The sequence below is a fragment of the Borostomias antarcticus genome (genome assembly GCF_949987555.1).
Source record: "Borostomias antarcticus genome assembly, chromosome: 3".
NCBI lineage: Eukaryota > Metazoa > Chordata > Actinopteri > Stomiiformes > Stomiidae > Borostomias > Borostomias antarcticus.
In genome coordinates this window covers 37,381,172-37,404,317 of record NC_140236.1, presented here as the reverse complement: position 1 = coordinate 37,404,317, position 23,146 = coordinate 37,381,172, and the positions used below count along the sequence as shown (strand labels likewise).

The 23,146-nt window shown below is 44.4% G+C and overlaps 3 protein-coding genes across 3 annotated transcripts; 2 read left to right on the top strand and 1 right to left on the bottom strand.

Moving 5' to 3' along the window:
* Positions 1 to 843: 843 nt before the first annotated feature.
* gfi1ab (growth factor independent 1A transcription repressor b) lies at positions 844 to 3,385 on the top strand (the record flags this gene model as incomplete). The annotated part of the gene is made up of 6 exons (XM_084435801.1): positions 844 to 955; positions 1,605 to 1,787; positions 2,064 to 2,458; positions 2,576 to 2,713; positions 2,833 to 2,998; positions 3,207 to 3,385. 6 exons carry the CDS (start codon positions 844 to 846, stop codon positions 3,383 to 3,385), a joined length of 1,173 nt encoding a protein of 390 aa, XP_084291927.1.
* Positions 3,386 to 11,811: 8,426 nt separating this feature from the next.
* On the top strand, positions 11,812 to 20,848 carry glmnb (glomulin, FKBP associated protein b; the record flags this gene model as incomplete). Its single annotated transcript, XM_084436193.1, has 18 exons — positions 11,812 to 11,859; positions 12,808 to 12,936; positions 17,276 to 17,386; positions 17,475 to 17,583; positions 17,877 to 18,129; positions 18,241 to 18,331; positions 18,455 to 18,621; positions 18,801 to 18,854; positions 18,968 to 18,998; positions 19,093 to 19,182; positions 19,303 to 19,344; positions 19,431 to 19,504; positions 19,616 to 19,700; positions 19,817 to 19,926; positions 20,181 to 20,244; positions 20,333 to 20,468; positions 20,575 to 20,666; positions 20,753 to 20,848. 18 exons carry the CDS (start codon positions 11,812 to 11,814, stop codon positions 20,846 to 20,848), a joined length of 1,782 nt encoding a protein of 593 aa, XP_084292319.1.
* A 292-nt stretch (positions 20,849 to 21,140) lies between these two features.
* On the bottom strand, positions 21,141 to 22,720 carry cUnh1orf146 (chromosome Un C1orf146 homolog; the record flags this gene model as incomplete). Its single annotated transcript, XM_084461668.1, has 5 exons — positions 21,141 to 21,254; positions 21,395 to 21,473; positions 21,674 to 21,845; positions 22,306 to 22,399; positions 22,655 to 22,720. 5 exons carry the CDS (start codon positions 22,718 to 22,720, stop codon positions 21,141 to 21,143), a joined length of 525 nt encoding a protein of 174 aa, XP_084317794.1.
* Positions 22,721 to 23,146: the final 426 nt, after the last annotated feature.

Below are 23,146 nucleotides of genomic sequence, written 5' to 3'. Positions count from 1 at the left end.
TATAGGACAGTGACATATGAAACTGCTGTGGCCCCGCAGGCGTGTCAACAGAGTGACTGTTGCTGTCTAAGGAGGTATAGGGTATAAAACACGAATAGAACTGACACAAAATATATTGAAAACGCAAAAGAATAGGTCTATCGACCATCCTTGTATTAATAGCCCATCAGTGTGATTAATTTTGATTCAAGATATATGTATTAGCCATGTATATGGCTCACACATACTAGGAATTGGACTAGGGTTAAGGCAGACGCTGTTGCAGATGACAGGACAGGGGTGCAGGACATGACAGTGCAAATGCATACATCGAAGCACAAACCTCTCAGTTGGGAAAGCTCCCATTGTACTTACAATAAAGATACCTTAGAGTGCATAATATGTTTTGAAATGCACGTGGCATAATTCCTTGAAAACAGTTGCGGCTGGTTGGCACCCTGCCGGTCTCCGCATTTCCTCTCCCCCGGAGTCAAGGATTGAGTAACGCATTGATAAAGCAGTGTGTCACTTATCCTGATTGCCATGGGCTTTAATTCTCCCTCGAGATAGTCTGATCCGGGAGAGCTGCCTGGCGTTTGTTATAAGGAGGACCAATCACAGACAGACCAGAGGCGCTTCCTCTGGCACCTGTCCCCCCAACACCTGGCAGACGAGAGGGGGAGTTTGCGCATGCTCAGTCCTCATCAAAAATCTCTTATAGCCTACACATGTCCATGCATCTCAACCAGTGGTCTCCAAATCTTTTCAGGGATACAACGGAGCTTCTGCAACCGAGCAAAACGGAGATTGCTGGAGCACCAGTGATTTTGGATATCGATTTAAGGCCGAACAAGGAAACGTAAAATGCCTCGGTCATTCCTGGTGAAGAGTAAGAAGGCGCACAGCTACCACCAGCCCCGGTCCTTAGAAGATGACTACAGCAAGCTGGACACAATCTTAGCCCATATATGTGCAGGTATGTGGCCATTGTCCGCTTCATGCTTGGCTGTAGGCTATTTTGTCAGACAAGTGCACATCATAATTGCACAGGGCCTAAAAAGACAAAATAATTTGAAACACATTTTTCGTAGGCTACATCCAACATAATCTTAGCCTATTTGTCATATTTTAGGCCTAATTGTTAAGTGAATTATGTAATATTTGGGGTTTACTTTTATTTGTTTTTAGACGTTGCCCGGGTTTCCCGATAAAGAACCCTTTGCATGGGAGTTAAGAAGTAGCCTACTTTGGAGTTAAGTGCTTCTTAACTCGTTCGGGAAACTCGGCCATTATCTAGTCTAACATAGCCTACATTTTCGAAACACATTTTTAACACTGAAATTTAAAACATGGATTTGTATGCAGATATTTTAAAACGGTTAAACGTCTGGCTACAACTTTATTTAAAATCAAATTACCTATAGCTTACTCTGCAGTCTAAAATGTAATTGAAAATGTATTTGACTCTTAGACAATTGTAGACTAGGCCTGAACTATGTGTAGTCTTCCAAACGAATATTTAATGTATTTTATTTTAATCAATAGCGTCGTCAAATTTCAGATGTGAGACATATCTCACAATTATATATATTTTAAAGCAAAATGTATTTTTCCACATTTGACAGCAGAAAGTAAGATTCCAGAAGACTCGGGTGCCTTGATAATCGATCCAGGCGAGTTCAGCCCCGGCTCTCATCTCAGCGGTGATTTCTCATCCAAGTCCCCGCACAGCTGTGGGGATGGTGCGTGCGGTCGGTCCCCAGACTATGAAGACTTGTGGCGCCCTCCATCTCCCTCAGCATCCCCAGGTAGGACAAGGGCCGATGACCACCCTCATGTAGCCTAGTCTAGGCTATATCAAAAACACTAATATCATAGCTTATAGGCCTATGTCATACAATGATTCAGCCTATTTGTCCAGTTATTAGGCAAAGAGATAATCAGTTGAGCCATATACACTGTTGACCCGATGTTATACATCAATCAATTTAAACACGATTTTCATTTTTATCACGAGACAATCAGATAGGATGCTGCGTCTAGATCTGGGTACACTAATTGGATTTGTTTATTTCCAATAACAGTCGATTCTGAGAAATCCTTGTCGCCTTCGGTGGATGAGACGCAACCCTTCGCAGTTCCGTTTCGGCCTTACGCGTGGAACTCGTCTTACTCGGGATCTGACCTCAGGCAACTGGTCCAACAGACCTTCCAGCACCACATGGACATGGAGAGAAGTCCTCCTCTGGGCTTCTACAGTGACAGCGAACCATCCATATTCACAGAGAGAAGTCCTGGAGCAGAGAATTACAGTGAATATAGGGCTTCTACCACCGGCCTGTTCGAGAGAGCCTCTATTCCTGGGCTGTTTTCTGACGGGAAACTACATGTGAAAAGCCCAGAGAACAAGCCCGAATCTGACACTCTCTGTTCGCGTCTTATTCTTAATGGGGCTTTTAAGTGCATCAAATGCAGTAAGGTAAGGACAAAATAATCATAAATTGCAATTCTACCGTAAATGGTGTGATGATTCAAAGTAGGTTGTCTTTTTGCAAACTATAAGAACTGTAAGAAGTAAACTTGATCTCCCCCGCAGGTGTTTTCGACTCCGCACGGACTGGAGGTTCATGTCCGCAGATCCCACAGCGGGACGAGGCCATTTGCATGTGAAATCTGCGGTAAAACTTTTGGACACGCTGTCAGCCTGGAGCAACATAAAGCTGTGCACTCACAGGTAACAAGACATTTGAACATTCTTCTGTTACAAAAATTTTCTTCACTATCATTTGGTCATCTGTATCCTATGTCAGAGTTGGGTAAATACAAGCCTGTATTTCCTGTATACCTCGACAGGAAAGAAGTTTTGACTGCAAAATCTGTGGGAAAAGTTTCAAAAGATCGTCCACTCTATCCACACATCTCCTCATCCACTCGGACACACGGCCTTACCCATGCGGGTACTGCGGGAAGAGATTCCACCAGAAATCAGACATGAAGAAGCACACATTCATCCACACAGGCAAGTATAGCCTACATGTAGGCCGACGCATCATATAAATACCTGCCTTTACTGAAAGGCTACCCACTGGTAATCAAATGCGTAATTGGCGAGGATGTGCGTAATTGGCCAACATTTGTGTGTGTTTATGTGAGCATAAGTAGGCTACTTTATATGGTTGAGCTGTTCAAATGATAAGTTGGTTAATGCAAACGTTCTCATTCCTCAGGTGAGAAGCCGCATAAATGTCAAGTGTGTGGGAAAGCGTTCAGCCAGAGCTCCAATCTCATCACTCACAGCCGAAAACACACGGGCTTCAAACCGTTTGGCTGTGACCTCTGTGGAAAGGGCTTCCAGCGGAAAGTGGACTTGAGAAGGCACAAAGAAACACAGCATGGTCTCAAGTGAAACAAAAATACCCACAAACTTGAACGGACACTATAGCTAGGCTATTGAACAAACCACGTGTTACAGCCAGAAAACCACTATAAGCTACCATATTGTTCCAAAATAAATCGGATTTGTTTGGCTGCAAGACGTGATAAATTAGTTTGGCCAGCCGATTTGTTGACGGGAAATAGGCTTTTTTTCAGGGCATGGGTCTAACTTAAAACTGGTTTGAAAATCTAGGGGCACGGTCTGAACCCTAAATATTTATACTAAATAACCGGCTAAGAATACAAACAATCAAGCGATTGTGTTTAACCATTGGAAATCACAGTTTCTCCAAAGAATGCATTTTTGCTTTCAGTTCAAAGACAAGGATGCTGGCAAAACAGTCTCTACACAAAGCTACAGTAGCCTTTGTAATTTAATCAACGTTGAGCAGCCTATAGGCTGCGCTTCATAAACCAAGCCATGTTGTTTGCATACCTCTCAAATTGCACATTTGTATTTTATAAAGAATATGAACTATATCAAGATATTGTTTATAGACGTCAAACCTTATTTATTGAATATATTATTGCTTGAATAAAATAATTGAACTGTAATATAATTGTCATGTCTACATTTGCAATTCTGCTACATTTCATGTTATCCTTTATGAACCGTATTCTTTCATATCTGCAGGCCTGGGCCCTATAGGCTATTAAACTGAGGTACAGGCGAACATTGCACACAATGAAAAGTTGGAACGAAATTTATTTAAAAGAAGTTCCAATAACAGTCAAATGTGTTTCTGCTTTAGACACTATTATTATAATAATTATTATTAGGCCTATTATTGTTATTATTATTATTATTATTGTTGTTGTTGTTTGACTTCTATAAGAACAGTCTCAGTGCAGTCCTGAATTCGTTGTGGAATAATTTGTTTGGGCTTAAATTGATTTGAAGTCTATTAGTCTATAGTGGCCTATGGGTGTAAGGAATCATACGAGGGAGCTGTTGTATGTAAGTAATAAGTGCATTATTGCCTTTGGCTATTTTACTAAACATCTGAGAGGAGACCCCCAAAATGAGCCGTCACAAAGGTGTTGAAGTGCTATTAGTCAGGAAAGCATTAGAGTAGGCTGATGTTTCATGTTTTTATAAAACAGTTCGTGTTTAACTAGGCCTGTAGGAGTTTTTTTCCCCCATTGACAACATTAGCCTTATTCCAAAGCAAAATTCAACATTAGTCATGCATAGACTATTTGAAATATCTACATTTAACTTTTACATTTCATTTCTCATATTATTTAAAATTAAATCATGCGTGTAGGCTATAGGGTGGCAACGTTTTCATCTGTCAAACTCCTATCAAGTTATTTGTTTTGGCCATGGCAGTAAAGTACTGAGCCATGTTTGAACCCTAAACATTGCGTGAGTTTGCTTAACCGTTAACCAACCACAAGGCTTTAATGCCTACTGTTTATAAAGCTCTGTTTTCAGGCCATGATTGATTTACCCCTGTGGCACTAAGACCCATCACAGAGCATCACACGGCAGGGCCCCAGGGCACACTGGAAACACCTCTGTCCCAAGAAGGGCTTCTGTGCTCTTGATCTGCCAGAACATTGGGACTTCAGACTTAAAAATGAAGAATATGAAATGGTAATTTAATGATCTTTATAACAACGCACACTTTAGCTTACATTTACCATATCTCTGAGATAGACTATCACTGTCATTTCAGCTTAAAAGGGAAGAGTGAGACAACTCAATCAGGAAGCCCTCCTTCCTCTACATTGATTGAAATCACTGACTCAAGGATTTTCAATGCTTCAGTTCACCCAAATCTTACAACATTCAGGCCTGCGAACATACTGAATATTTTACATCCCCCAGATGAATAGACCGAAGACTACAGGAAAATGCATGTGTATTTAACACGGCAGGGGATAACTGTGTTATAGCAGCCCGTCAGAGTGAGGGTTAGGGCTAACCCTAACCCTGGTGCTGTGGTCAGGCTGATGACCAGTGAGACTGACTGACTGATCTCTCATGCTGATTCTCTCATTCTGTCTGAGACTGTGCATCTGAGCTCTGGGGAGTTCAGGGGAAGGAGAGCAACCGTCCCTTTAAGTGCCTTTAACACTCAGAGGCAGCCTCAAGCCACCGTGCTCTTTAATGCACCCATGTCAGCCCTTAAGCGTGCAGAACCCAGGTTCTAAATCCCAGTGGTTTATGGGTGTTTTAAATGGTTAACTTACAGTAGGCTATTAATACTGTAATAGCAATCATTTCAGGTAAAATGGTCAAAAGTCTTGAACTATGTTCTTAGGATTATATAAACTATTCTTGTAATTATACCAGCAGTGAATTCATATAGTATTTTGTTTTAAGACTTTCATGTATAACTGATCAACCCATGACCGTGGATTGTAGGATGGTTCTTCTACATGGATAGGCTTAGCAGATTCAGCTCAGTTGCTCCAATCTTTTCAAGCAAAGTCTTCAAATAAGCCATTAGGCTGGTCAGATTTTCCTCCAAGGCCTTTGGCTGGTTTGAAAGCATTACCCCACTGCCCCCAGGCATATCAAATATGAATAGAGAAAGTCCTGGAACAGCCCAATCGATTTGAGTGGGTGAGTAATCACAGCTCTGCATTCGGGGGCTCAAATCTAGGCCTGCTCTTCCTGTACATCCTGGTTCTCAATCCCCTTATAACAAACGTGCACAGATAAAGTCACAAAAACATACAAACACACACGTGTGCACACACGCAAACACACACACAAACACGTGTGCACACACGCAAACACACACACACACATGTGCACACACGCACGCAAACACACACACACACACACCACATACTGTACACAAACAAATACAGATATAGGTGGTGTCGCCCTTTCAACACAGTCAAATTAGTAAAATCTATCTCCCTTGACACAGAGAACATAGTTGTGCAATTAGTATTGAGAGTGCTGGTTTTGGTGGCTTTTAACAATTTATTATTGATGTCAAATAACACATGAAATATAAAATACATATTTCAAATAATGCACAATTACAGCCATTAAGAGCACAGTATCTAACTCAGAGTAATAGGGCGCTCAATGCCTCCATAACAACTGGATTCACTGTTTCTGTCTATAGCCTCATACAGTACATAGATATCAATCTTCATCAAGCCCTGTTTGGACAAATATTTCCCTTAATTTAGCAGACTGTTAAACAAGAGCCTTTCAACTGGCAAAAGTATCAACCCTGCTACCTCCAAATATAAACGAAGCATCTGCGACAAGGGAGCCCTGATCTCACACAGCTATCAGACCCATAGAGACCCGCACCCAACCAGATAATGAGAGGTGGTCATGTGTGTTTGTGGATCAGAGGACCCAGGTCTGAGCCCAGTGTGGGCAAGTTCTGGGAGGAAGCCATGACGAGTGACGCACTGACACCTGTTAGATCAGAATGTGCAGTTGATTAATGTGTACGTCGACACTCCAGGCTCTCAGCCCGCACACCCCAGTCCAAACCCTGTGTCTCAAGCACCCCCACACAGGGAGCTGGCTTCGTTCTAAGTTCTGTTTTCATTTGTGGATCCGGCCCGTGATTCGGATCCGCTCCAAAATGTAATGGCTTCTAAGTCGTCCCATGCTACATCCCTCCACCCCGTTTCATGAAAATCAGTCAGGTAGTTTTTGTGTAATCCTGCGGGTAAATAAACGGGCGAAGTTCCCCTGCTTATTTTGACCCTGGAGAAATAAGCGGTCCTGAGCCTAAGCTGTTTTTGGGCGGCTCTGGCTTTTGGGCGGACCCGGCTTGTGATTCAGATCTGCTCCAAAATCAAATGGGTTCTAAGTTGGACCATGCTACACCCTCCACCGAGTTTTAATGGAAATTGGTCAGGTAGTTTTTGCGTAATCTTTCTCCAAAATATGAATGGAGATGAATGGCTGGCTGTGTTTGGGCGGCCCGTGGATCTGCCCCGTGGATCTGCACCGTGGACCTGCCCCGTGGACCTGCCCTGTGGATCTGCCCCGTGCTTCAGATCTGCTCCAGAATTGAAAGGCTTCTTAGTTGGACCATGCTACACCCTTCCACTAAGTTTCATCAAAATAGGTCTAGTGTCAGTGACTGTGACTTGAGTTTTCAGCACTGGCTCTATTAAGCGAACAGGTCAGAGCAGAGAGAGATACTGTAGAGAGAGTGAGATGGAGAGATAAAGAGAGAGAGAGAGAGAGAGAGAGAGAGCAACTTCTCCCTTCTCTTGCCTCCTCCCCTCTGGCTGACAGGGCAGCAGAGGTGGACTGCGGGGGAAGTAGGGCTCATATTGGACCCTGTTCTTTTGTTGCAAGGCCTTATTCATTATTCACCTGATCCGAAAAATAGACTGCAAGCCAACTGCACAGCTGTCATCAAGCAGCAAGGCGAAGACACAAATTATTCATGAATCTGGAAAGAAAAGACAGGAGAATGGGAGAAAAATAATAACAAGAGACATCACGGAAGCAGATGACAGCCTGCACACGTGGGATGGGAAAGGTGGGACAAGCCTTCTCTCTTTTGAGAGGCATGGCCCAGACTTCCTCACTCTCTTCATTCACGTAAAGGTACTCTAGTAAATACTCATTCATCATTGACTACACTGTTTACAGCTACAGTATAACGAGACTTAAAACTAGAAATGATGCTCAGAGAGCACAGACCTTCACCCCTGAATGCATTTTCGTAGCTCTGTGAGCGCAAAAATTGAATTGGTTCTCAATTGGCCCATGCTACATCCCTTCACCGAGTTTCTCAAAAAAGCGCTCTGGTTGTTTTAGCGTAATCCTGGTCCAAAAAATGAATGCTGATGAATGGCCGCCCGGCCATGTTTGAGCGGCTCGTAGACCTGTCCCTTGATTGGATCCACTCTAGAATATAATGGGTTGTTAGTTAACCCATGCTACACCCCTCCACCAAGTTTCATCAAAACCTGCTCTAAAAAATGAAAGGAGTTGAATGGCGGCCATGTTTGGGCGGCTCGTGGACCCGCTCTGTGATTCCGATCCGCTCCAGAATCTAATGTGTTCTAAGTTGACCCATGCTACTACACCATCCACAGTTTCATGAAAATCGCTCTGGTAGTTTTTGTGTAATCCTGCTAACAAACAAACAAACAAACCAGGAAACAGCTTGTGCACCCGCCCCATGATAAGATAAGACTTTATTGATCCCCAATTAGGTGTTTCAGCATTGAGAAAATACAGAAAAATTGGAAAGAAGAGAAAGCTAGATACAGACTAACAAAAATTACTAGATTGGGGGGGGGGGGGGGTAACAGCATAAAAAGGGATATCAGGGACTAAGTGCATCCATATGTACAGTAACTGTGCAGTATAGAATAGAATAAGATATACAGTATATGTGCCCGCATGCATTCAGTCTGTATAACTATCAATTCTACAAATGTATACGTTTCGGATCGGCTGCAAAATTTAATGCGTTCTAAGTTGGCCCATGCTACATCCCTCCACCAGCTTTCATGAAAATCGCTCTGGTAGTTTTTGCATTACCTTGGTCCAAACAATGAATGCTGGTGAATGGCCGGCCGTGTTTGGGTAGTTCATGGACCCGCCCCGTGATTCGGATCCGCTCCGAAATTGAATGGGTTCTAAGTTGGATCATGCTACACCCCTCACATCACACCCTTCCCTCACACCACACCCCCCCCTCACACCACACCCTTCCCTCACATCACACCCTTCCACTGAGCTACACCCCCCTCACACCACACCCTTCCACTGAGCTACACACCCCTCACATCACACCCTTCCCTCACACCACACCCCCCCCTCACACCACACCCTTCCCTCACATCACACCCTTCCACTGAGCTACACCCCCCTCACACCACACCCTTCCACTGAGCTACCCCCCTCACACCACACCCTTCCCTCACACCACACCCTTCCCTCACACCACACCCTTCCACTGAGCTACACCCCCCTCACACCACACCCTTCCCTCACATCACACCCTTCCCTCACACCCCACCCTTCCACTGAGCTGTGTGAACATTGCTCCAGTAGTTTTTGCGTAATCCTGCTAACAGACAAAAACACACACACACACACACACACACACAACTGAAAACACTACCTCTCGCCCTGCACTGTCGCTGGGGCCGAGGTAACAAAACACACGACTAGAAATGGTGCTCGCGGAGCACAGGCCTCCACCCATGAATGCATTTCATGGCTGTGCGCACGTGCATGCGAGCAGGACATGTTTAGTATTGCTGCAATCGTTAGGTGGGGAGCTTTATGCGAGTCAAAACCCCTGGTCTCTGTGACCTTCCCACGTCAAGATATGACCGTTTCAACCCCCCACCCGTTGACCATGACTTGATTGCTCCTGAGCCCAGGTCCGGGGAGTTCCTCTGCTTATTTGTACCCTGGAGAAATAAGCAGACCTTGATCGCATGTGATGTCGAATTTTGTTCTGAAGCTCTCATTGGTTTAACATGACACTTCCCTTAGTTACTGCCAGACTAGCGCCCATCACTGTAGAGAGAGTAGGGAAAGAGTGAGGTGTTCTGTATGCATTTGGAAGTGTCTGTGTGTGTGTGTGTGTGTGTGTGCGTGCAGGAGGGGTGGAGGGTCCTCAAACTAGAATGGGCTGAGCCAGTGGTTGTGACCGTACACTAGTGACTTCAGAGTTAGGCAGTTGCCAAACGAGACAAGCATGCCTTGAAAGCTTTCCATTAGTCCTGCTCTTAGGGCCCGGGGCCCTGAACAGCATGTGTCCAGGGGGGAAACCCAGCGGTTTGATAAAAAGGAGGGTAGTCCACAGGGCGGTCTGCTCATTGAAAGACATGTTTACGCGGTTCATTTAGCATTACATATCACTACACTATTTGGATGTGAGCTGTCACTCAGGAAAAATAGAGGGGGTTCTAAGGCACAGCTTAGGCCACAGTATGTACGTGTGGAACAGTGTTCAGAGCCCCCCCCCGCGCAGACAGGCCTCTGAGCCCCCCCCCGCGCAGACAGGCCTCTGAACACTGGTCCACACGCTTCAGGTATTCACTACACTCCATACGAAAGCAAACAGTCAGGCTTTTCCCACCCAAGTCCTCTTCCTGTAGCTTGTCAACTGCAGTATTTTTCCCCGTCATCTCAGATTCGTTTCATCTTTATTTTGTCTGTTCTCATAACAAATGAATCCCGAGTACGGTGCTACAAGGATTTACTTTTGTTAAAAGGGTTGATCACAAAGAGTGCCTTTTGAGGGGATAGATAGCATATGCCAAGGAAATCCACAGAGCATAAGTGACAGGTAGAGCTTGAAAACCTTTTATGTAAGAGTTGATTCACTTGTTTGTCATCCATAAGAAATACTAGCTCTTACAGCACTTTGAATTTGTCATCTACATGAGATGTGTAGAGTGTAGACCAGAAAGTTCATTTGAATCTTATATTTTTCTGTAACTTATTCTATCTTTGTTTGATTGGTTTGATTGTTTTTTTATTCACACACAGACATACACAGACATTGGAAATAATAAGGGAAGTGCATATGAATGTGAATTGGTCCCCAAAGAAGCTACTTAAAGCTTATGGTAGGGGGCCATGATAGAGACACAAAAATGAATATCTTGACTTCCATCTGAAGACATTACCTTTATACTGTTTATGTTGCAATGTTCCCTCCTACTCCCTCTGTTCAAATCTCTCCTATGTAAACAGAAAGTGCTTTGAAGAGAGAGCGCAGCAGCACAATAATGTTACTTTGTGATACAGTCCCCCACTCAACCACGTCTGATCGCAGCTATGAATCTTTCTGAAAAATTCATAAGATCCATTTCACATATAACCAAGCCAAGCGTGTGCGTGTATCAAAACCTGAAGGAGAAAGACAGAGGAGTGGGGGAGCTAGAGGAAGGAGTACAAAATGACAAAGATTTATTCTCAGCTATGATCAAATATTTATACTGAGGCATTCAAGTAAAGTTACTTTTTGTGTTGTGATTTAATGAATGATTTGAGCGGTGGCGGAGCAGGGAGGCACATATGTTGTGCTTGCTGAAGCCTGCTCTAATGCCCGTTCAGGGGGCCGTGTGGTCGTGTCAGACTGCAGCAGGATCAAAGCCCAGCGCGGGGATCTCAGCGTAGGGGAGAGGCCTGCTAAGTACCTCCCAGCCCCAGAGGTCTTCACTGGACTCGTGCAGAAGCAAAAAGAGACCCAGAAAAATTTGCCACGATGAGTATGAATCATTGAAGAAAAAAAACAGTAGTCAATAACCTGTGACTTAAGCTAAATTGAAAGTGTTGCTCATGAAGGTGATGATGAAACATGTCGACCATGTAACCCTGTGTCAAGTGAAATGAGACAAATTGATCGTCAATATCAAAAGCATGAGTATATCTGCTTTATTTCTGTTTTAAAATATTGCCAAATCTCTCTGGCAGAGATGGCCCAGGTTGCCATGGCTGTGTGTACAGTGTGGGATGGTTCCACGGTTAGAGGAAATGGATCCAGGCGATGCTGTGACTCTCCCATTCCCCCTCTGGCGCCATCTGAAACATTAATGATCACAAGGAGAATGTGATCTGGCCACCTCTACTCAGGGTTGGATCTCTGGTCCCTCACCCACCAAGCAACAACATTCACACAACATCACGGAAAAAAACAAGGTGCACGACCTCTTGGCCAGTTTTGATAGTAGGCCCATTTTCAGCAAATGTGAGCAATTCATTCATATGACGACAGGCTTTGTACACAAAATCCCTTCCACTAAATAGATATTCTCATTTGAGTATCTGCCTGTACAATATATATTATTACTATTATTTCCAGATGCATACACACTGGATATTCCAATATCTTTTTCAGAAAGTCAGTTGAGGAGAAGCGGAGGATCGGCTGACTTGACCGGAGACCTGCTGGGTAGGTAGGAGGAGGTTGAAATAGAAATTCTAACACTTGAGTGAGCATTTTAACGGATAAAGAGAGTTTTAAAAAGGCTAAAAGCCTCCATCACTTCCAACAAGACATTGTAACCCCAAACACAGTGTGTCAGCGTCTCTAACCACTAGTGAGAGGAAGATGACAAAATTGCTTTGACAGCCAGTTCACATGTAACATCTCAGTTTCCTCCACCGTGGGGAGTTTCTGGGGGAAGTCTGCGCCCAGCCTTGCCCATGCCTGTGATCTGGGACACGCCAGTTATTGATTACGGCTAGACAGGGTGTCAGGCTTCACAGCCCAGAGAACCAGCAGACAGGGAGCAGTTATCTGTGTCTATCAAGGTCCCCGCTCTGTGTGTATTGATTGGGAACAAGTCAACACTGGTAATTGTCATCAAAATGCCGATTTACAAAAGGGGCGACCAGACCCTGGTAAAGCTGTGTGCAACAGCTAGTATGGATCTGTTGATGCAGTTCCCCCCAGCGGCCTCCGTCCACAGACAGATGCTGGTGTCCAGGAGAGACAGATGCTGGTGTCCAGGAGAGACCAGATGCTGGTGTCCAGGAGAGACCAGATGCTGGTGTCCAGGAGAGACCAGATGCTGGTGTCCAGGAGAGACCAGATGCTGGTGTCCAGGAGAGACAGATGCTGGTGTCCAGGAGAGACCAGGAGAGACCAGATGCTGGTGTCCAGGAGAGACAGATGCTGGTGTCCAGGAGAGACCAGGCCACGAGGCTGTTGTCCCACCTTGGAAGCGTTCACCTGTCACCACTCTCTTAGATAAAGCAGCATTAAGGCTTGTTGAAAGATGTGAAAAAAGGCTGGACAACATACGCACGACAGCCTACAATAAAGTACACACAAATTTGCACAAACACAAATACACACACACACACACACACACACTCAGGCCCCTCCCCCACAGCCCCTCCCTTCAATTGTTTGGTATGGGGCGCAAAGCTTTTAGAAAAGGGGCCAGGGTCAGGATGTTCCCTAGTGAGACCTAGGCTCCATTAGCTCCCCGTCCACCAGGGCAGCTTTGCTCCCCTCAGAACTGCAAGCTCAGGTCATCCATCCTAAAACTGGATCCGTATTGGAAGGTCATAGACGCTCAGAAATAGCTACAGTAGATAGGAACCTAAGATGATTTCACCTTAGATGTGGAACCTAAGATGGTTACACCGCCGACTTTAACAACAGGAACTTGCCTCTCATTGTGTAAGGTTCCAACTAACTAAAGGTTCCAGCTAACTGTAAATGTGTGCAATAGGAAAGGATTGAGATGTTACCACCAATTTCTCTTTTATTTTTACTCTACTGAGTTCAACTTACTGTAAGTACTGTACTCCACCTCTAAATAAGGTAGCCGGTGCTTACGCGGAAATCACCAATCCAAAAGTAAATCTGGGTCATTTCAAAACACAGTATATCTGTTTGAAATCAGACGTGTCAGTCCACCACAGTCAAGCATGGCTAAAGCGGAGACGTAGGCCTAAACATGGCCCTTTCTCATGAGCAGATCAGGCTGTCTGGGGAGGGCTGGAGCAGGGAGGAGAGGTTGCCCCCCCTGGGCTGCTCCTTCACACTGAGATGGGCTGAGGGCCGCCTGGGTAAATGGTCCACTCAGTAGCCTGTGTTCTCTAAGAGGTCACCAAGGAAATAAGGTTAAAGACTGAAGACTGTGGGGAGATATGGGGGGGGCTTTCTGTTCCCCTCCAAGGGCTCCATGTACTTGAGAACTTGCACCTGTTATAGCACTTTGAGCTGCATTTATTGGCATGAAAGGTGCTATACAAGTATAGTTTTTTTCATATTATTATTATTATTACCTGAAATGCAACAGAGATGATACAGAAATAAAAAATAGATCCATTAAAACACATGTCTGAAATAAGGACAGACGTACAAAGCAACAGTGATTAGCACCTACAGCACCATTACCAGAAAAAAGGGTTCTGATATGGTCCCTCCTCACTGTAACCCTATATGCACCATGTCCACCGTAGGGCAATATTCTGAGGATCAACCCCAACACACCTGACGTCTCACACTAAGCAGCCATGAATCTAATAGGCAGTCAGGTTACACAATTGTTTTCTTGTTGCTTTGCTAATTAAATATACATGGACATGTGATAGCAGTGACCTCAGATATGCCTCCTGGAACAACTGCTGCTCCCCGCTTGACATCAGCAAAGCAGCTAAGAATGAACTAAGCAGGCTCAAACCTAAATGTGATTCCATAAAACTATCCCGTTCATATTGGGAATCCAATCAACAGTTGAAAATTGTCGGTAAGATCAAATAAGGTTTTTATTCAATATTAAATTCACTATAAAAACAGATTTTCTTTGCTGAAAACAGTTGAGTTCATCAGACTTTACACAATGCTCCCCTAACTGCAGAAAGGATTCACTCCCTACTTACAGATCACATTGTGAAAACAGCGCCCTCCAGAGGTGGAGCTTGGTCACCGCTTTCGACAGCAGCCTTGACGGACGATAATGAAATATTGATGTGAAGTTTGAGCTGATTTTCCCCACTGGAAAAAAGAACAATTCTTCAGGGTCAATCTGTACTGTATCCATTAGTGTGGAGACATCAAGTGATAGGTATTGTCTTTCCATACAAATAATTTATTATTCAACACATTTTGTAGATATTTGTCTGTATCATCCTTGTGAATTCTAGAGACAACTAGAAGTCTCATTGTTGCCAGTGACAAAGTCTTAATGTTGCTGAAACACATGGATAGAAATCATTGAGGATTACACAGTAGAGGCCAAGGCTAAATTCAATTGTCCCACTTTTCACTCTGTTTAGCCTACAAATATTTCCCTTAGAGTTATCCCTCACATGGACCAGCCACTGACAAAACAATAACTCGTCAGCCACCAATTAAGAATGGAAAAAATCAGGGGCAAACATGGCGCAAATGCCTGTCTGTCTCTGCTGTATTTGCATTGTGGCTTTTGTTCAAAACTTTCATCACACCGCAATACAGAGAGTAAACCTAGGCAGCAGATGTTGGCCAAATCCAACCGTTCAAACATGCTCTTGTCCCCATTCATCTCAAATCAGGGCCTGAGCCTTCCCTGCGCTAAGCCTTCTGACTGGGTCAGGAAGTCAATGATTGTGCTGATATTATATTACACACACACAGGGAACATGAGGCAGTGAGCGGGTGTGTCCTTTTGAAGCCTTTGTGATTACATACTGTGGAACAATATGTCAACATTAAGCAGTACAGGATTTGTCTTCACCGTCTCTATAACATGCTGCTCTCCTAACTCATTTTAGATTCTGAGACCACAGCATACTAGGGTGGCGTCAATACTGGTATTGTAGAATCAGTTAAACAGAGTTTAAGCTCTATGTAAGATTGGTTCATTGAACACGAGACACCAATCCCTGTCCTTTACAACAGCTCTTCGGGATTGGGACTGAGCTCCTCTTGACAAGAGCCTTCGAGACACTTCTGTAGGAGTGCCCTGCTTTAATCCTATTACATCTCTGGCACATAGCTTGATAAGAGGTTTACCAAGGGCTCTTAGTAGTCCTCCATTACCAGTCCTTTCATGAGGTTCAAACCTGGACAGATACGGCACTTGTATCTTCTCTGTTTAATTGCATCTTTAGACATTGTTTGAGTTATTTTTCAAAGGGTTGGCATTCTGAACATTGAAACTATATTCAGACTCCTTAAGGACTGTCTGAGACTGGTGGAAACACGGTGCTTATGGCTGTGGATCAGCTACATGATGTCATCCAGAGATGGGTAAGTCACCATTATATGAACCATGTTAAGGCATTCAATTTGAGTGAGGATAAATAACTACATGCATTCTATAATGATGAATTTAAGCCGAATATGTTTAAACAGGCACATACTGCAGCAGCTAAGATGATCAGTGCTTTCAGGTGCTAACAGAGTTAGCATGCACAGAGCAATGCTGAAACAATGGGGGAGCATGCACACACCCCGAACTGAACAGAGATGAACACAGGCTGGGGATGATCCCATTTTACATGACATCTTTCCAGCGAGATACCCCAGAAAGTGGTCTGAAGCCAGAGGACCATCAGCTCTTCCAGAATGTTGGATCCACCTGTATTGCTCAAGGTGACAGTGCCCAAATGCTGCGTTTCATTCAGGATGATAAAAACCAGGTAAATTCCTCTCAATAAGAATCAAACATAACATGTAACCCTCCCCACCATCCCACCCATCCACATAACATAATGAGTAACTACTTTCTCAGGTCTCCTAGGACCGAACACTACAAATATGGAGTGAACTAGGCTGATATTGACAGCGTAGATCTGGTGACAGTTTAGGAGGCAAAAAAAAAAAGACAGCCACATCCTAGTGACAACTACGCTGTGACCGTTTCTTCAGTGAAAACAGTCTATTGGAGCGAAACAGTTGCCATTTCCCTGTTGGATTTGCAACATCGCCACTCTGCCACTACCCCTGACCTGTTGGCCTCTTGACCCAGAGGTGTGGGGAGAAGACCAGCAGATACTGTATGCACTCAGATTTCTCGCTCCACTGGTAACCCTCTCTGGTACGGCGCCCCTCTAAGTGCCCCTGGTTGTCCCCCCTCCCCACGACGCCCTCGCTCCTCCTGTGCTCACCCTTCCCAGAGCATGTACAGGATCAGGGCTCTTTCAGGAGCTAGCCTCAAACAAGTTTAAAAAATGTACTTACAAATGAAAAATCTGTGGTCTTCAACTTAATTGTTAAGGGTTTTGTAAATGTGTCTCTACTGGCTTTCTTAAGAACATAATGGTACAGAATTGTAATTCAAAGAAAGGGTCTGTAACTGACACAAGTGAACTAACACTCACTCGTTCAAACAATTATGAGGAAGCAGTCAACATCACATCGGAGAGAACATGGTGTACCAAAACTGGCACTGAATAAATTCCCTTGACATGACAGACGCTGTGTTCTCTCTCATTCAGCAAATAGTGAGATGTATGGGCAGCGGCCTCACAGGACTCCTTGTGAGCGAGGTGCTGAGGAAGGGGAGGAGTCACTCTCACTGTCACGCCATTATCACACACCTGGCTAAGGTAAGCACAAGGAATGGCCAATGATAAATCACAAGTAACCAACGAGAATCTAATGCAGTACAATGGACCCATTTCTCATCCTACTCAGACATGCGGCTCAGAGGACCTCCTGTTTGCTTTGCTTGGACAATTAAAGGACCTTCACCCGGACACCATCGCTGACACTATCACAGTTGTCGCCCCACATCTTCAGACAGGTAACACTGTGCTCCTAGAAATTACCAAACCAACAACCTAGCTCTCCACACATCCTAAATTACCACAGACCAATGGTTTATATCCTGCCGACATTCCTATGAAATAAACTAACACTCATATCTTCTAATCTACCCATACAACATCTATTAAAAGTGCTAACATGAATCAATGAAAACATTCTAGTCCAATGCAGCACTGACACTGCTGCAGATGGTCTCTGTCTCCCCCTGCTGTCTAAGTCATCTAACCTCAACTCAGATATAAACATGCAATATCCATGTGTCCCTCCTAGTCCTGCTCCGTCTGGGTGACAACAAGGCCTCGGCAGTGGGCCTGGCTCTGTCTGCCCTGCAGAAGCAGGTGTCCAGGTTGCCTGTGCCTTACACACCTGAGCAGGAGGTGGCTGATGAGTTTGGCCTGTGTCGCTGCTGCGATGCCCTGGCCATGTTCGTGGAGCCCTTCGTGGATGAGGTGAAGAGGCAAGACAACAGGGTAGACGCCGCCACTGCTGAAGGCGATGAGCTGAAGACTGAGCTTTTCAAGTTGTAGGTGTCTGCCAGCCTGCCTGTTTGGATTGAGTTCACTGTGCTGCTAGGGCTAGAGTGGTCAAGATGCAGCAGTGGCTTCTTCTTGACCACAATATCCTCTCCCTCCAGCTGTATGGAGAGCCTGAGGGAGCCTCTCCTACAGGCACAGCTAGTCCCAGCTAAGAAAACTCCCCTGTGGCTCTTCGCAACAAACATCCTGGTGAGTAAAGTTCTTGTTCTTTTTGCATCTTCAAACAAAGCAATCGCTCTAAGGTTAGTGAGCCCTTTTTTGATGAACTTCATCGAGACGTGGCTACTGGTTTCACTGCACTCTTGATCCTAGCTCACCCTACCAGCGATTCAGGAGCCTCTTCCAGAACTTCTATTCTACAGCTCTCTGAGGAAAAGCCTCCCGATTGACAACACTCAGACCCAGGAATCTCGGGCCTGCTTGGCATACCTGCTCTTTGTCCAGCTCATCAGCATCGAGAGTTTTCCTGCAGTTTTCAGGTAAGATTTCAGGTCTGTGAGCAACCATTAATAGTGTTTCACTGCAATAGTGTTTTGGCGCACATTTATAGGGTATAACACATATTAAGCTATAGAAGACTCTGCTTATATCTGACAGCTAAACTACCACTGCTGTTTAACACATTCCATTTCATGGAATTCATGTTTTGCTTTTTCAGCCCTGTGTTTGTTCTGCAGTGCAACATGGAATATATCAACATCTTGCTGAGCAGGTAAATCAAAAGTTAACTACAGTACAAAATTATCCAAAGCCTGGTAGTCTAACATGTTCCATTAGATGCTCTAAACATGATTTATTCATATGTGATCTTTTCATCTACAACAGGAAGGATGAATCTTGGCTTCTCAAAGGCTTGGTAAGCACATGGCGATACAGTTTAAAAATCAGCCAGATATCCCTGATAGAGTTGTCTACTGTAAGTTCACCACTTCCCCCCCTGGGTCCCTCAGGCCTTGCAGGCCACGAGCCTGGAGCGAGTGGAGGATAACAGCCTCCCAGTTGAGCTACTGGAGCTGAGGTCCTTTTACAGTGTCCCACAAGTGAGTCAATCAGTCAATACTGTAGCATAATATTACATTAACACTGTAATTATTGTGGTAAGCAAATCAGGCATAAGGCAAATAATAATTTGTAGTTTGTTTTGTTGAACTGAAATGTAGAACTTGCTGCAAATCCTGACTGACTGTCCAATCCAGCACTTGGTGAGTAAACTACTGTGTGAAAAATAGCAATTCAGATTTGAATGTCATAAAGAATGTGTATAATCACTGCTCTCTTATGTTACCAGAGAGAAAGAGGTCTTAAGGTTTTCCAGCTCTTTATAGATAAATTAGATGCTGAGGCAAAACACAAATTCTTCAGGTGAGAATATTTTTGGAATAAAAAAGAAAACATTTAATTGAAATTGGAATTAATCTCAAATATAAACAAAAAATATAACATTCTATGTGCAAATTACATGTTATGTTGCAGGTGCATGTTAAAAACCAGTCTCCATGGAGGAGTACAAGGTTACGTGATCAAGAATATTAAAAATCAAGTCAAATTCTCCATGAAGGTGAGACAAAAAAAAATGTTACAACTCATTTCAATGCAGCAGCAATGATATAAATATATATGTATATATAAAATGCAATGGTGAAACATGTTTCTATGCTATTCATGTGCCTCTAGCCAGGTCATTGGAATGACTGGTTCCTGGGAAGCCAGTTTCTCCCCCTGTTGGGCCTTGTGCTGTGTTTGCCTCAAGGCCCAGAGACAGATCTGCTTCAGGGCATGGACAGGTGAGTCCATCAAAGCCATCATCCTCTCCCTTCTCTCTAAAACGAGAGCCTGCCGGATGTGAGCTAGTCTAATCATCATTAAAACTGTACAAGAGCTGCAAATTCTAGGCGTAGGCTACAGCAGATCTTGTGGCCAGCATAAGCCAGATGGAAGCCGGTGGAGACCCATTATCTAATGAAGCTCACATTTCAGTTCTCAGTGCTCGGCTCAGATACAGGTGCTGTTTTAAAACATTGTATTTCTCTCTACCTAGGATAATGGAGTCCCTAAATCTGCTACGTTTTCTGCTCATCAGAGACTACTACTGGAAGAGCATTGTGAGTCAATAAGTTTCAGCAGTGAATAACCCTGATACAGGCTGATATGGTTATGGCAGAACGGTCACGGTTGATCCCCCATGTTCAGGCAGGTGCAGGGCCAGAGCTGTGTCAGATGAAGGATGACTACCTGAGGCTCCTGAACGTGTGTCTCAGCATGTCACGATCGTACTACGCAGCTGAGGCCAAGGCCCTGAGAGAGGACCATAAGATGAAAGCAAGGGGTACACAGAATACACTTTGTTTATTTGAATTCCAATCAAATTGGAATATAGTTGAACAGGTTTGTTCCTTCTGGAGAAAAGAATGTATAGTCTTCTCTCCTCCCAGAGGCCAGAGCGGCTAGAGCAAGCAGGGCGGTCCAAAGCATGACTGTGCGGCAGGAGAAGGTATCTGACATGCCACCCGAGATCCAGTACCAGGTAGGCTAACTGAAATCCCCTTTCTTGGAACAATGATGTTTTTACCGTTCTTGAGATATTAACGTTCATTCTTTTGGACTTCTCAGGTACTGCAAAGTGCTATGGTGACATTCGACTTGATGGAGAGTCTTATTGTCCGCATCGAAGAAATAACCAAGGAGAAAACTAAGCACCACCAATAAACTAAAACTGGTTACGTTTGTCTGTTACTGAACTTTCAGCACATGACTGCTTCATAATGTTGCTTTATTCTAATGTTTGACGTTTTCATTTGGGCAATTAAAAACAAAAACAAATCTGCTTAAAGTGATTTCTTTACTGCTGAACACTCAATTAACAGCTTCAGAATGCAGAAGAAATGGTCACAGACACTATAGCAGCATTTAGTGATGAGACCAGAACTCAACATTTGCAAGAGGTTGGTGTCGTTGAAGGCCTTGAGACGATCTGTCATTGCCCCTTTAGACCAGCTGCTCATCCTAGCTTTATGTCTCTGAGCATCTCCCACACAGGGCTGCTCTCGATGATGTGGGCCCGAGCCAGAGATATCCGATCCCGCACGCTGTCCACATGGGGCTTACTGGTGGCCTGGAAATTAGATTGGCCATCATCCAGCTTCATTATCAGTGCACAAAAACAAGGTCCTATAATTAAACTGGTCCTCATGCTGTTTTATATACTAGGCCTACTTGTTCTCCAATAAAAGGTGTGATGTCTTCCATCCTTACCTTGGCAATAGTCAACATCCCCTTGACTATCTCTGCACTGTTACGGACAGGGAGAACTCTGAGATTACTGCCCAGGAATCTGCAACAGACATAGACTCCCTCAGGCAAGACAGAGATCATCAATATTGATTTGTAATAGTATACATTTCAATTGTCTTGATTTTGCATGATTCATTTCAAAACAATGTGGGGCTACATCTTTTATTAGTCTCCATTATTATTAACGTTCTAGAACAGGGCTATTTAAGTAGGTAGCCTACAGTTCAATGGAATCTCTACCTGAGTTGAATAGCTGACAAGGTGTCAAGTTCCTTCTTTCCATAAAAAGGGGCTTGTAGAAGAAGAAAACTATTACGGTGAACATGCACGAACTTCTCCATCTTTTCAAAGAGCCCTGATTCCTCTAGCTTTTCTGGAAGTTCTTGTGGGTCGATAACCAGAAATGCAGTACCTTGACAAACGCAGAGTGCACAAAGTTCATACTGACACTGTTGGTCGATGGGCGTACAGTAGGCCTATGATCATTTGTGGTCCAACTGTCACAAAATGTTAACTTTGTGTCTCAGATTAAGAGATGTCATAACTCATATATTACATGTAACAGGAAATCAACTGTAGATGTGCAGGTCTATTGCAACACTAAAACGTACAAAGGAGATATTTGAAGTAGCCTAGCTGGAAGTATCTGATGACATGCCCATGAACTGAGGCACCAGAAGCCAACTCACTACAGCTGGTGAATGAGATCAAGATGAGACTAGCAGCAATATGATACCCCATTAACATAGCTAGGCCTAAAGCCAGCACACAGCCAGGCGGCCCAGGCCTAAAGCCAACACACAGCCAGGCGGCCCAGGCCTAAAGCCATATAACTGGACATGCCATCATTATTTAATGAGTGTGTTGTTTACCTGACAAAGGAAGAACAAAGCTCCCGGACTCAATACTGTCTGAGAACCGGACGAGGTGTTTCTGAGCGCAGAGCATCCTCACAACGTCATGATTCTGGGCACAGAAAGGTTTGCAGGAAGGGTCAGAAGTGCATATATATCCTCAACAGACCATTTATTCAGTCACAGTGTTGTTTTTAATAAGTCCTGGTATGATGAGACCCTTTGGTTCGCCTACAAGTGTGACTAGACTAGTCTCCTCGTACTGCATATGACCATCTATTGCTTGCTAACTGTAAAGCGCGTAACCGTTAGGGGGTCTTTAAATCCTAACTCCGTGTTGGTCTCATTCATGGTTGTTTGGTTTTACCTGAAGTGATGTGCTGACAATAATTGTTGTTTTCCATTGAGGTCTGTCGTTACCGTTGGTTGTCATTGCGCTGGTAGTTGACTGTAGTCTAGTTTAACGAGATCGAAGAAGGCACTCGGTGTGGTACCGGGAGGAGCGGTGTGGTACCGGGAGCGGGGTGTGGTACCATGGAGGTATAATAGGCTATAACGTGTGGTACCGAGAGGACTGGTGTGGTACCGAGAGGAGCGGTGTGGTACCGAGAGGACTGGTGTGGTACCGAGAGGACTGGTGTGGTACCGAGAGGAGCGGTGTGGTACCGAGAGGACTGGTGTGGTACCGAGAGGACTGGTGTGGTACCGAGAGGAGCGGTGTGGTACCGAGAGGACTGGTGTGGTACCGAGAGGAGCGGTGTGGTACCATGGAGGTATAATATAACGTGTGGTACCGAGAGGACTGAATCACAGCCAAAATGTACACGTCCTCGACCGTTGGTGACTCCGCGCGCCAGCC